The sequence below is a fragment of the Tauraco erythrolophus genome, chromosome 16 (assembly GCF_009769465.1).
Source record: "Tauraco erythrolophus isolate bTauEry1 chromosome 16, bTauEry1.pri, whole genome shotgun sequence".
Taxonomy (NCBI): Eukaryota; Metazoa; Chordata; class Aves; order Musophagiformes; family Musophagidae; genus Tauraco; species Tauraco erythrolophus.
The window spans coordinates 19,777,863-19,792,328 of record NC_141480.1 but is presented as its reverse complement, the minus strand read 5'-3'; the positions used below and the strand labels follow the sequence as shown (position 1 = coordinate 19,792,328).

The 14,466-nt window shown below is 62.2% G+C and overlaps 1 protein-coding gene across 1 annotated transcript; it reads left to right on the top strand.

Annotated features, from left to right (window-relative positions):
* Positions 1-3,660: 3,660 nt before the first annotated feature.
* Positions 3,661-14,148, top strand: PCDH1 (protocadherin 1). Its single transcript, XM_086621764.1, has 3 exons — positions 3,661-3,724; positions 9,493-10,307; positions 11,878-14,148. The coding sequence occupies exons 1-3, from the start codon at positions 3,661-3,663 to the stop codon at positions 14,146-14,148; spliced, it is 3,150 nt and encodes a 1,049-aa protein (XP_086477890.1).
* The last annotated feature ends 318 nt before the right edge of the window (positions 14,149-14,466 follow it).

The window sequence follows — 14,466 nt, the reverse complement described above, 5'->3', positions numbered from 1 at the left end:
GTTTGCAGCAGCCCACAGAAGCTGCCTCTGTTGTCTTATTTTTGTTATTTTTGAGAGGATATTTTAGCGCTGAGCACATTCCCTCCTGTTGCCATGGCAGCCGTGACAGGGGTTATATACCGTGAGAAAAATACCAAAATTAATGAGTGAGTGAAAGTGCAGCCGAGAGAAAAACAAGGTTAAAAAAAGAGTTAAAACACTGATAAAAAACAATCTCCCAATAATTCTGCAGCAAGTGTCCCACAGGCAAGAGCGGTGGTGACCATCCGAGCCGTTCAACCCCAACGTCGATCCCGGTGTTGGGGTCGGCCGCCTGCATCCCATGGCCAGTGCATCTCCCGGCCACGCTCGCCAGCGTGGCGCGGTCCGAGGGATGCGCCTCTCCCGCAGCATCCCGCTCGTGCTCCGGATCGGGCTGAAACCGCCCAGCTCCTTCCCCCGCCAACCTGCAGCCCTTCATTACGCGGTAGGCATGCGGAGGAGAAGTTCTTTAATGTGCTCATTTCCTCGCATTTGGGTTTTGAGGATCTTTTTGTTTTTAATTGTAGAAACAAGCGAATTGTCAGAACATCTGTGTTATTAGCATTTGCTGCCCAAATCCGCGCTGCTGCTTCTCCTGCGGAGCCCAGAGCTGATGAGAGAGAGAACAGAAGAGCCTTTGAACTCCTTGCAGCAGACGGCAGCCAGGTTGCCGCGTGTGCCTGTTGGGGAGGGGGTATTTATTCTCTTGTAAGGTTCATTTGCTCTCCGTGTTTCCCTTTCTTCTCACTTTCCCAGAGATTTAGCTGGAATGCTCTTCCCTCGCCGGCTTTGTTCTTCTGACAAGGCCCCACCGGCACCACGAAGCACCTGTCTCGGCGTGATGCCAGAGCATCCCGGCACCGGCGACCCGCTGCGCAGGGCAAGCCAGTGCCTCCAGCAGCATCTCCAGGGCAGTGGCACTGCCAGCACCAGGGCGAAGGATCTGGAGGGTCTCACAAAATTACTCTGCAGGCAAAGCTGTAGTCTGATGGTTTCCTGTTGCTTAGACTGGCTCTGCTGTCTGGGAAATAGTGAAGACAAGGTAAGGAATCATAGAACTGTGGAATGGTTTGGATTGGAAAGGACCTTCAAGACCATCTAGTTCCAACCCCCCTGCCATGGGCAGGGACACCTTCCACTGCACCAGGTTGCTCAAAGCCCCATCCAACCTGGCCTTGAACACCCTTGAACAGGGATGGGGAATGAGCGGTGACTTACACTGTAACACCCAAGCAATGGGAGGACAGGGAACGGCAATGCCAGCATCAGGCTTTCCTTGCTGTCAGAGGGCAAGGAGCACTCGGGAGGAGGCTGGCCACTTTCAAAGGCAATGGGCAGAGCAGGAAGGTGGAGATGGATAAATTGCTCCCAGGGTCCCAGGCTGCTGGTGACCTGAATGCAACATCCCGACAGCTCGCCTGGTCATCAGGTGCTGCTGGTGCTGCATAGGGCTCCTCCGGGCTGGAGAGAGATGACTCCTCAGGTCGGGATGCTTTTTCCCCCACGCTCTTAGAGCCAAAACCTGACTCTCAGAAACATGCCTGAGCAGAGGCTGTGGACCTCTTCCCTCCCAAATAGGTGGCATCTAGTAAACTGTGCGTGTGCACAGCTTGCCCGGCAGCTCCGTGAGCAGGACCTTTGGTCACCGGTGATCTCGCAAGTTTGCCTTCCCCACTCCACAGGCTGCCCGGGATCCACAGGGTCACTCGCTCAGTTCTTCCCTTTGCTACAGCTCTCCAGCCCTCCAGGGAGGGCTGCCCGTGCTCAGGGAGTGGTCCTCAGCGAATTTAACTCCCTCCCTCTGTCTGGATCCCCGGATCGCTCTGCATCAGCAGAGTAAACCCTGACAAACCCCGCAGCTCCTTTCCCTGCCCTTCCATGGTGGGCTTTGACCTTCCCTGCGTTCTCACTTCACGTCTCCTACTAAATTGGCTTCATGAGGATTGACACCCAGAACAAACACCACAGCACAGCCACGGAGAAGCCAACATCCCTGCTGGAGCAGAGATGGCCCTGCCACAGGAAAGTCTCGGAGGAGAGGAGGGTTTTCCACCCAGAGGCGATGACTCTCCAGCCCCTTTCTCCTGTCTAGCCCTTCCAAGGGCTTAGGTTTCTGCTTTCGGGGGAAAAGCGGGGTGATTTGGGCTGAGCCGGAGCCAGGGCTCCTCCGAGCAGGCCAGCGTAGCCTCTAGATGGTGCAGTCATGCAGCCGAGCTGAGCATGTGTGCAGCCATGGGAGCTGCGCAACAGGTTGGCGTAGCTCAGCGGGAAGCGCTGCTCTCCATCCGCGCGCTGCGGCCAAGCGGAAAGGACTTTCCAGCATCTCGGCAAGAAATCCATGCTGCAACTGGCCGAGGAGGCAGTCGCTGCTTCGTGAGGGGTCCTGCGGGGGGGTCGGTCCTTGCAGGGTGCTGAAAGCCACCCCAGCATCTCTGTCTGAGAGCACCGAGGCCTCTGGCAGGGCCAGGCTGCGGATCCAGCCCCTTGGCTCTCCTCGAGAGGCTGGTGACATCGAGGGAAGGGGCACCCCTGCGGTACGCTGTCACGACACCTGGCACTTGTACTTGCCCATCCGAGGTGCCAGGGGGGCCAGCAGGCAAGTGAGGACCCAGCTGAGGTAGCCCGGCTTGGGAAGGCATCGCCAGGGCAGCCAGGAGCTCGCGGGTGTTTTTGGGAGCTCGCAGGTGCTCTCTGCTCCCCGGTCCCGACACCCTGCAATAAAAGTGTGATTCACCAAGGTGTGACGGGAGGGGACAGTTGCTTTTCCAGGCCCTGCAACCTCACCCGGGCAGGGCTGCAGGAGTCATCGCTTGCAGCCTGCCAGGAGCCCTGCTCGGTTGGAGGGATCCGAGGAGGGGTGGGCATAGCCCCCCCACCCCCGGTGGGCATAGCCCCCTCCCTGGTGGGCTCACTCCCACGGAGGGACCCTCCCCATAGCACGGTGGGGTGCACTGCCAGCCGGGCCCCCTCTCCCCGTGCAGCGGGGCTGCGGGAGTGTGAAGCACCGAATGGAAAAATAAACGAGTGAATAAATAAATAATAGCACCGGGAGGGGCGGGAAGGGGGGGACCCGTCCCACACGCGTGCGGGTGATGAATGGAGGAGTCCTCGGGGTAAAGGGGTCCCGGGGGGCTGCGGGGACCCCCGTACTCCGCCGCCACGGGGTTTGGCGCGGTGCCTACAGCCCGGAGCCGGGCGGTGCGACAGGCGGGCGGCTCTGCCCGGCAGCCGGTGCCCGCTCGTCGCGGCCCGGCCGGGCTCGGGATCTGATAAGGAACCGGAGCTCCACCTCCCCGTGGTGGCGGCGAGAGGCGGAGGCAGCGGGGAGGTGGGGGGGGGGAAGGGGCCGTGCCTGTGCTGCGCTTCCCTTGCACATCCTCACACACACCGAGGGACGGAGGCGGGCACGGACGGAGCTGCCCACCGGGGCTGCCGCCAGCCCTGCCGCCGCCGCTCCGCCGGAGGAGCCGCAGCCCCGGCCCGGGGGAGGGGGGCGGTTCCCACGGGACTTTTTTTTTTTTTTGTCCCCCCCTCCTTTTATTTTTTTTTTTTTTCTTTTTAATTTGGTTTTCATCCGTGGATAACGATCGAGAGGAGCCGGGGGGGTGGGGGGAGCCCGGTCCCGGCGGGGAGGAGGCGATGCAGACGCCGCTGGATCAGCGCGCAAGGGGCCGGCACGGAGCGCAGCGCCGTCCGCATCCAAGTAAGAGCTGCGGCAGGGCCGGGAGCTCCCGCCCGCGGCCGCGGAGAGCTGCGGAGCGGTGCGGAGTGGTGCGGGATGCCCCGGGCGGGAGCCCGGCGCTGTGCGGGAGCGCGGGGCCGGACGGCGGCGGGAGCGGCGCGGACGAGCATCCTACTCCCCTCCGCGCCTCTCCGCGCCGGGGGGCGCGGGGCGGCGGCACTGGGGCGCGGGGCTCCGCGGGAAGCGGCGGCGAGCGGCTCCCGGTCACCGGTCCCGCCCGGCGCTGCCACTTGTTGTCGCGGCGCGGAGCGGAGCCAGCCCCGGGCCGGGCAGGGTGGGTGGCGTGGGGTGGCGGTGGGGGTGCGGCTGTGTCGGGGTGAGAGCGGGGTTGTTGTTTTGTGTGTTGTTTTTTGTTTTTTGTGTTTTTTTTTTTTTTTTCCCCACCGGGGGTGGCTCTGGGTGTGTGTCCCCCTTCCACGCCTGGGTGTGTGCGGGGCTCGGGGTGCGCTGGTGCGTGGGAGCGAGAGAAGTTGCGGCTGAGCGCTGGGTGCTGGGTGCGTGTGTGTGTGTTTGTGCGTGTGCGAGAGGAGCGGGGTGAAGGGGTCTGGCAGGTGGGCACGCCTGGGTCCGTGCCGGGGTGTCCCCGCGTGTGCCACCGGGGCGCGGGTTACAGGAGCGCTGTGCGCGTCGAGGAGCGGGGTGCGTGTGTGCGGGGAGCGGGGTGCGTGTGTGTGCGGGGAGCGTGTCGGTGTGTGTTACAGAGGGGTGTGGGTGCGAGTGAGTGTGTCAGCGGGGCGTGCGTGCCTGCGCCTGAGAAAATCCCCGTTTCCCTGCCGGTACGCGAGGCTGAGTGTGAAGCCGGTGCCGGGAGAGCGGCTCCCGTGTGTTTTCCGCGGGTGTCGTGCGTGTGCGTGTGTGTGTGTGTGCGTGTGTGTGCGTGTGTGTGTGTGTGCGGGGCTGGCGGGAGGCGCCCGGTTCATCCCCCCCGGCGCTCGCCGGGGAGCGGCGGAGCGGGGTGCTCCGTGCCCGGAGCCGGCGCTGCCGCCTGCGGGAGCCTCAGCCCGGGCAGCCCCGCCGAGGGCCGGGGAGCCTCGGCCGCAGCGGCCGGAGAGCGGAGCCCGGCCGCCATCCTCCCTCCCAGCCGGCGGGGACGGGTGGGAACCGGGAGCCCCGGCTCTCCCGGCACCCTGCGAGGTAGGGGGTCCCCCATCCCCCCCTCCCCAAGGCCCCCCCAGCCCCTCGGGGCTGCGATCGTGGAGAAGAGCCGCTCTCGCTGCTGCCGGCTCCCTGCGGCCCTGCCAGGGTGTTTCAGGCCGGCGACATTTTTGCCTTCCCCCAGGACTCCCCTCCAGGCCGAGATGGTGGCGGGGGAGGGACAGGAACCCGCAGGATCCCGGAGGGGCTGTGGGAGACCCCCGGAGTGGGAGGATGAGGTCTGCTGCTCTGGGGAGGCTCTGACAGGTTTCCACCTCGCTGGCTGCCGGAGTTGGAAAGGATGTGGAGAAGGAGGCAGGAGGAGGGAGGGCCCCGGGCTTCATCCTCTTTTCATCACCGTGCAGCTCCTAAGAGATGATATTGGGGTAAAACTCTTCGCAAGCGAGTGGGATTCCTCGTCGCGGAGTGCTCCGGCTCGGGGCCTGCATAAATGCCGAGCAGCCGCAGCGGCAGCCGGAGCCGAAGCAAACCGTGGGACGTGCCACAAAATGCCCAGGATTCAGCCCATCCATGCCTTCCACGCAGGACTGAACATCAGTGGCCTTCTTTTGGACAATACAGTCCTTGATCTCAGCCCTCGCGCGCAGTGGGGTCACTGGAGTCGTGATTGGGATTCGTTGCTCCAAGGATGTTGCTCCAGCTGCGAGCGTCGGAGCAGAGCTTGGGCGGGGGGAGATGGAGGTGGGGGGGATTAGTACTTGTGTGCTCAGTGCAGGGTTTGGATAGACTCGTAAGCGTGGCTCCGAGCCACGCAGTCAGCCGGTGGGAGCAATAAGAGGGTGGACTTTGGTGCCTGTTCCCGGAGTGGTGCTGCCTTCCGTGGAACGGGGCCAAGGGGCTGTGGGAATTGCAGGGAGCACAAGCTTGTTCAAGCAGTTGCTTAAATTCTCGGCGCTTTATAACCTCGCTCTCATTAGGGCTTATTTTTATTTTATTTGGAGGGGGGTGAGGGTGGATGGCTGGATTCTGTAGGATTTTGCATGACACTGTCCTCCCAGAGCTTCCCAGTCATGCATTAAGCAGCGTGACTAACGCCTCTCTCATGTGGTTCAGTCTCTCTCGCGCTCTCCCCGTAGGGAGAATTGTGTGTGCGGAGGAATAGTTGTTTTGGGAGGGGTTTTTATTTTTAAGTGCTCTGTTCTCTGCCAGCAGGTCGGAAAAAGGTGCCTGGCACCGGAGAAGAAAGTGTGGGATGGTCCTTAGATCCCATGGGAAAATAGCCCGATGCCTTGGACTGGCCCCTGGGAAGCCTCTTGTCTCCTGTACAGACGTGCTTTTCCCCAGTGGTGGAGGCTTCCGCCTCCTCCTCCTCCTCCTCACGCCCAACTCCGGGCTCTCACGTCTGCGCTGTGTCATTCGCACCCTTAGGCTCCGAGCAGGATTCCTCACCCCGGCCAACCCGGGGCCCCTTACACCCGCCGGCAGTCCCTTGCGGGGTGATGGCCCCTCTCTTCCTCCAGCCTGCCTGCTTTGGACGTTTCCTTCATTTGTAGGAATGGGGAGTTCAGGCTCCAGCCCCTTTTTTGGATCAGAAAGCATGGGTGCTGAGCACCCTTGGGTGACTCCCTTCCTCCTCCAGGCCGGCACCGGGCTCCTGGCATTTCCAGCTCCTGGCTCCCTCCCTCCCGGCTCAGCCAGGGCCGTATGAGGCATCGCCACGCGTTGGGACTTTCACCTCTACCTGCCATCTTCCAGCTCATGCCAAGGCTTAGTCACGACAGCGCTACGTCATCGGCAGTCATGGCCCAGCCTAGTGCAAACACACTTGTGCAAACAGTCCAGTGGTGGGAGGGGATGCTTCCTCCAGGAGCCCCTTCCCAGAGGCCGGGCTGCCCGTCTTCCCCTTCTCCTCATCCTCACCATGCAACCATTTCCAAAGGGAGCACAGGGTAATGGGGTGATGAAGCTCAGTGAGGGTTTGGACACCCCGAAGGCAGGTGGGTGCTTGGAGGGGGTCCGGTGCGAGCGCACAGTGGGCGCACACGCGTGTGACTCAACTGGGGAGTGCACCCACATGAGGGTGACATCACACAAATGCACGCCCGGTGGCGGCAGGGGCACACGCACGTGCTCCCCCCCCCCACGCAGGCACACGCGTTGCTCGGTGCACGCACGGATGCGCTCCTCGCCGCGCGTGCACACGTGTGGCACGCCTGCACACCCTGCTAGTGCACACGTGTGCGTGTGCTTTTTCCTACGGGCACAGCCGCGCTGTGGGCAGGTGGGCATCACCCAAGCGCTCACAGCACGCGGGTACGCGCACGCTCAGCGCAGACACACGTGTGCACATATATACGCGTTGCTGGGTTTCGCCTGTGTTGGTGCGGGGATGCGCTGTGTTTCTGCTCAGCTTCTTGCCTCCTCCACCCTCGGCCCCGTGCGGGGATGGAAGAAGGCCTGTTTGCCTCATCCCTTCCTCCTGGGGACATTCATCTCGGAGATACCTGCACTCCGTGCCGGTGTGGAAAGTTATTCGTGCCCTCAGCAAGGTGGAAATACCTCCTCTCTGCATGAAGGATCCTGGCAGGACAAAGGAGCAGGGTCAAGCTGGGCTTGAGGACCGTAGTTTTGTCTCCAGAAACAGATGCATTTTCACCTGCTGAGGGAGAGCTCCTTGCTTCCGTGCCACTGAGGCAGCACTTGTCCGCGGGGAAGCGGGGAGGTGGAAGGACTGGGAGCTACTGGCTTGCAGGAAGTATCAAGGTGGACAGTGCAGGATGCTCCACTTGTTGAGGATCTGTGCGATGCCGGGATCCGCACCAGGACTCAGGCACTTGCTATGTGGCACCGCAGAGGGGAGATGGTGGAGGAGCACCCACCTGTCCTGCAGGCTGGGTGCAGACTATGGGGAGAGGGAGCGATGGGAGTGGCGAGAGGGGGTTGGCAAGAGGGGGTTGCTGCTGTGTGGCCATGGTGGATGCTTGTGGCTGTTGGTTTTAGGGTGTCCAACCGCTGGGCTTGCTGGGTGCCAGTGAGCTGGCCCACACCCCATCCTGCTCACGGCTCGGCAGAAGCTGCGTGGGTGCACCTGGGCCCTGGATGAGGAAAGTGCGTTCCCAGGACAGGAAAGCTGGTGGCTGTGGGTACATCGCTAGGCAGAGGCTGGGTGACGGGGCACGTGTCCTGGCGCAGAAGGGGATGGTATGGGGCTGGCAGTGTGCCTGGCACTGCCTCTGCAGCCCGTGCGTACTGGGAGGAGGTTTCCAGTGGCTGGGTGCCTGTGGTGCAGCGTGTGCAGTGTGTGTCTCTGCAATGCAGGGGGGGGGCAGTGCTTCTGTCATTGCCTCTGCAGCGGCTGGGGTAGACCTTGGCACTGGGTGGGCTGTCCCTGAGGGGCAGGGTGGGCACCCAGTGCGTGCGTGCAGTGTCCCAGTCTCGGGGGATGGGAAAAGGAAACGGGAAGGAACAGTGTGTCTGCAGTGGGCGAAGGGAAGAGCATTTGCTGGAGCAGGGTGTGGGGTTGCCTAGTGACTGTGCAGCAGAGGGGAGATGCTGTGTGCACCATCGCAGCGTGCTGGGGCTGTGTAGTGCCTCTGCTCCACGGGCAGGCACGCTGCCGGCCCCGTGGGGTCAGCAGCGAGTCTGTGTCCCTCTGCCACAGGGGTGGGCAGCACCCCTCTTTCTGCCAGGGGTGCAGATGGCTGGCAGTACCCGGCCTGCAGTGCAGGATTGATGATGCACGGGGCTCCTGCATCCCTGCAGTGCCGGATGGGTGGTGCCTTCATATCTGGCAGTGCGAGGCCAGCACTGCCACTGCTGCTGTGGTGTCGCTGCTGTGGCAGTGCCCTGTGTCCCTGCAGTGAAGGATGAGTAGTATTCCTGCAGTGCAGGCAGTGCCCCGAATCCCTGCGGTGACGGACAAGAGGTAGCTCTGTATCCTGGCAGTGGCCCATGTCCCTGCAGTGCCAAGCGGGTGGCAGCCCCGCATCCCTGCGTTTCCCTGCGTTCCTGCGGTGCCGGATGAGTCCCAGCCTTGCATCCCTGTGGAGCAGGCAGAGCCCCTGCCCCTGGTTTTGTGCTCCCGTTTCTGCGGTGCCTCCGGGTACCGGCCGTGCGTGGCAGGCAGTGCCCCTGCGGTGCGTGGCACACAATGCTCCTGTGTTTCGGTGGTGAGAAGCTGTCTCTGCGCCTGGCCGGCTCCCATCGGGTTGTTGGCAGCAGGCTGCGCGCAGTCCACCCTGTTAGTGTGCCTCGTTGGGTCTAATTACAGCTCGCGTGGTGACGAAGAGGGTGGACAGTGGCAGGAGTGGCTTCCTGCGAGCGATAGGAAGCCAGGGCTGAGATTTCGGCGACGGGCTTGCTCACTTGAGCAGGGTGTTGCAGGAACCTTGCAAGCCAGGACTGGTCCTCCCGGACACTGGCTTGAGGAGTCTGCCAGGAGACCACAGCTGGGGCCGGCTCTGCCAGACGAGCCCCTGAAGCCCCTTCCCTTTGGGGGGCTGCTTTGGGGCCATGGGCAGTCCTGCGTGGCACAGGAGGTGCACCCAATAGGATACACCATGGATGTGGGTTGGGGCGGAGCGGTGCCGGGGGCCTGGGGTTGCCTAACCTCCGGTGTCTGTGTCTTCTTCCAGCTCCCCTGCAGCGCAGGATGAAACCGCTGGCATCCTGCCTGGGCCTGTGGCTCCTCTTCCAGCTCCCTGCCCTGGTCTGTGGGACGCGTGTGGTCTACAAAGTGCAGGAGGAACAACCCCCCAACACCCTCATAGGGAGCCTGGCCTCCGATTATGGCTTCCCAGACGTGGGGCACCTCTACAAGCTGGAAGTGGGGGCCCCGTACCTACGCGTGGATGGCAAGACTGGGGACATCTACACCACAGAGACCTCCATTGACCGGGAGAGCTTGCGCGAGTGCCAGCACCTCCTGCCCGGAGAGCCCTGCTTCCTGGAGTTCGAAGTGTCCATCACTGACCTGATCTTGAACAGCAGCCCACGCCTGCTCGAAGGGCAGATAGAGGTGCTCGATATCAATGACAACACCCCCAACTTTGCCTCGCCCGTTCTCACCCTGTCCATCCCCGAAAACACCAACATCGGGACGCTCTTCCCCATCCCCCTGGCCATGGACCGGGACTCAGGCCCCAATGGCGTTGCCTCCTACGAGCTGACAGCTGGTCCAGAGGCACAGGAGCTCTTTGGGCTGCAGGTGGCAGAGGATCAGGACGAGAAGCAGCCGCAGCTGATTGTCATGGGGAACCTGGACCGGGAGCAGTGGGACTCCTATGACCTGACCATCAAGGTGCAGGATGGAGGCAACCCGCCACGGGCGAGCAGCGCCCTGCTTCGCATCACCATCCTGGACATGAACGACAACGCACCCAAGTTTGAGAAGGCCCTGTATGAGGCAGAACTCTCCGAAAACAGCCCCGTGGGGCACTCTGTCCTCCAGGTGAGCGTGGGGACTTCCTTCTCCTCCCCAGCTCCCCTCCTGCCTGGCTGCAGCAGGGACAATCTGGGGAGCATTCATACAGCCGCTTGCTGCCGCAGTTCCTCGAGGGAGGAGGGAGACTAGAAGGGTTGTGAGCCGTAGGAGCCCACAGTGGCACCGGGGGCCAGCAGGCAGGCAGGTCCCTGGGATGTCGCATCTGCTAAAACCAGGTTGGAAAGGATGAGCGGGGAGGTGCGGCCGGGGCTGGGGCTGAGGGGCGGCAGCAGCGTATGCGGGTGTGAGGCTCCGGGTTATGGGGAGAACTGGGACCCGAGGTCCATGGGGAGGCTGGCTCCATGCCAGACCGGTCTCAATGCTGCCCACAGACAAGACACAGACCCTTTCATAAGTGGCATTCCCTTGGTCGCTCCATGGAAACTCCGGCTCACGCAGGAGATGGGGGGCAGGCAGCATCCCTGCTGCCCGTCTCGGGGAGCTGCCCGTGGCTCTGGGGGTGCCTGTGCCGCCTGCAAAGGGCCAGGGGCTCTGACCCGTCTCAGGCTGCAGCGCAAACTGGCCCGGGGAGCCCGAGGGGCTGGATCTCGGTGGATTTGGCTTGGAGGGGGCATTGAGATGATAGTAGCCGACATCTGTTTATCTGCAGCTGCCATCTTAATAAGCGGAGCGCGGCCAGCTCTCATCTGCTTGCTAATTCTGATGTGAATTTTTTAAGAATTCATTTTTCACTGTTAAGAGAATGGAAGTTGGAAGCAGATAAGGGAGCCGCACGGCCGGGAGGAGAATGGGCTGAGACGCCGCTGCTGCCATTGCTCAGCTTTTATCTTTCAGGGGGAAAATGACTTCCGCCTTTTTTTGTGAGCGGAGGTAAAAGGTGGAATTTACATTTAACAACTTTCGTTCTCCATCCAAATCTGCTGAGCAAGATAACGGCGGAGCAGCAAATGGTGCAGAGAAGAGGCTGCTCGGAGAGCCGATTAGGGAGGCAAATGTTAGACAAACCTCATCTTCTTTAGGGAGCAAAAAATAGGCGTAGAGGCAGGTTTACGCGAATGCAGAGCTGCTGACGGGCGAGCAGGGACGGCTGGTGCCGTGCCGAGCTCAGGCAGCCTCGGTCCCCGCTTGGCTGCATCCCCGAATGCCGGGATGGAGCTGCTGCGGCTCTGCGCATCCTTGCCTCCCTCCTCATCCGTGTTTCCAGCCTGTGTTCGGTGAGGGTTTCACGGAGCAGGTGCAACCGGAGCCCTTCCTCCACGTTGCTGCCTGGATTGTGGCGGCGAGCGTTCTCGGAGGATTCCCTGCATGCCGGAGCTGGCTGAGAAGGGAGCGCGGCCAACCGGCCCAACCGGTTTCGCCAGAAGAGCAAGGAAAAGCCTCTGTGCCGGAGGGCTGCTCCCAGCCGCTCTGCCGGTCTCAGGCTCTTTGCCCCATAGTCCTTGGCCCCAGAAGAGGAAATCCTGGTTTTTCCCCACCAGCTGTCTCCAAAGGAGGTCATGGCGGGTGGCGCGGCGATTCGTGGAGGGGTTCGCACCGCCTTGCCCCCCCGTTCACCGTTTCTCCCTCCATCCCGCAGGTGAAAGCAAATGACTCGGACCAGGGCGCCAATGCCGAAATCGACTACTCCTTCCACCAAGCCTCAGACATGGTGCGCCGGCTGCTGCGCCTGGACCGCGCCACGGGGCTCATCACCGTGCAGGGGCCCATCGACCGCGAGGACGTCAACATCCTCAAGTTCTCTGTCATGGCCAAGGACAAGGGGGCCAACCCCAAGACCGCCCGCACCCAGGTGGTGGTCACCGTCAAGGACATGAATGACAACGCACCCTCCATAGAGATACGGGGCATAGGGCTTGTGACCCACCAGGATGGCATGGCGAACATCTCGGAGGACGTGCCAGTAGAGACAGCAGTGGCTCTGGTGCAGGTGTCCGACCGAGATGAGGGCGAAAACGCCGTGGTGACCTGTGTGGTGGCAGGTGATGTCCCATTCCAGCTGCGGCAGGCCAGTGAAACAGGGAGCGACAGCAAGAAGAAATACTTCCTGCAGACCACCACGCCGCTGGACTACGAGTCAGTGAAGGAGTACACGATTGAGATTGTGGCGGTGGACTCGGGGAACCCGCCTCTCTCCAGCACCAACTCTTTGAAGGTGCAGGTGATGGATGTGAATGACAACGCGCCCGTCTTCAGCCAGAGCTTCACCGAGGTGGCCTTCCCCGAGAACAATGAGCCCGATGACCTGGTGATGGAGGTGAGCGCCAGCGATGCTGACAGTGGCTCCAACGCCAAGCTGGTTTACTCCCTGGTGACGGATCCCTCCTCCAAGGGCTCCTTCACCATTGACCCCGACTCTGGCGAGATCCGGGTGAAGGCGGTGCTGGACCGAGAGCAGCGGGAGCGCTACGAGTTCTTGGTGGTGGCAGCAGACAAGGGCAGCCCCAGTCTCAAGGGCACAGCGTCTGTGGCCATCAACGTCATGGACAGGAATGACAACGACCCCAAGTTCATGCTGAGCGGCTACAACTTCTCAGTGATGGAGAACATGCCGCCCCTCAGCCCTGTGGGCATGGTGACGGTGATCGATGCTGACAAAGGAGAAAACGCCCGCATCCAGCTGTCGGTAGAGCAAGACAATGGAGATTTTGTCATCCAGAATGGCACTGGCACCATCCTCTCCAGCATCTCTTTTGACCGGGAGCAGCAGAGCACGTACACTTTCCGACTCAAGGCGGTGGACGGTGGGGATCCTCCCAGGTCTGCCTATGTGGGGGTGACCATCAACGTCTTGGATGAGAATGATAACGCTCCCTTCATCACTTCACCCTCCAATGCCACCTACAAACACATCCTGCCCCACACCAGCCCTGGCCAGCAGGTGAGCAAGGTCAAGGCAGAGGACATTGACTCTGGCGTCAACGCGGAGCTGACCTACAGCATCACAGGAGGCAACCCCTTTGAGCTCTTCCAGATCTCCCCGCACAGTGGAGACATCACCCTGGAGAAGGAGATCCTGCGCAAGCACCATGGCCTGCACCGCTTGGTAGTGCGCGTCAACGACAAGGGCAAGCCCTCACGGCACGGCACGGCGTTGGTGCACTTCTACGTCAACGAGACGCTGGCCAACCGCACGCTGCTGGACACGCTGGTGGGGCACAGCCTGGACACACCGCTCGATATAGACATCGCCGGAGACCCCGAATACGAGCGCAGCAAGCAGCGAAGCAACATCCTCTTCGGAGTCATCGCCGGCATCGTGGCCGTCACCCTGGTCATCGTCCTGGTTGTCCTGGTGCGCTACTGCCGGCAGCGGGAGGCCAAGAGCGGCTACCAGGCAGGCAAGAAGGAGACCAAGGACCTGTATGCACCCAAGCAGGCCAGCAAGAGCAGTAAGAGCAAGAGCAAGGTGAAGAAGAGCAAGTCCCCGAAGCCACCCAAGCCCACAGAGGATGAGGAGGAGACGGGGCTGCAGAAATCCCTCAAGTTCAACCTCATGAACGACTCTGTCAGCGACAGCCCCCGAATCCACCTGCCCCTCAACTACCCGCCGGGCAGCCCGGACCTGGGTCGCCACTACCGCTCCAACTCGCCGCTGCCCTCCATCCAGCTGCAGCCTCAGTCGCCTTCTGCCTCCAAGAAGCACCAAGTGGTGCAGGACCTGCCGGCCACCAACACCTTTGTTGGCACCGGGGACAACAACTCGACGGGCTCCGAGCAGTACTCGGACTACAGCTACCGCACCAATCCCCAGAAATACACCAACAAGCAGGTAGGAGAGCTCATCCTGAGGCCGGCAGCGGCCCCCCCCCTGCACCGGGGAGCCATCTGGACAGAGGTGTGGGAGTGAGCGTGGACTGGCCCCCAGCCCTGCATGCGTGTGGCCTGGGGGGCTGGCGGAGGACTACCCCGGAGCTGAGCCACGGAGCCTGGTCGTGGGGCGGGGAGGGGATGGGGATGGTGGGGGGCAGGCGGGCGGGGAGGCCAAAAACTGTCGGAACCCTTGTCAGAGCGCCTGGGGCTGGGTCCTGGAGACGCTGCCTGGGTGACGGTGATGCGAAGGGCGTTGCATGTGTGTGCCTCTGCATGTGGAGCTCCGGGAAGGGGATCCCACCCGCCCGGGTCCCCTTTGGGCACCGGCTCTAAGAGCACCGAGGAGGGCAATGCC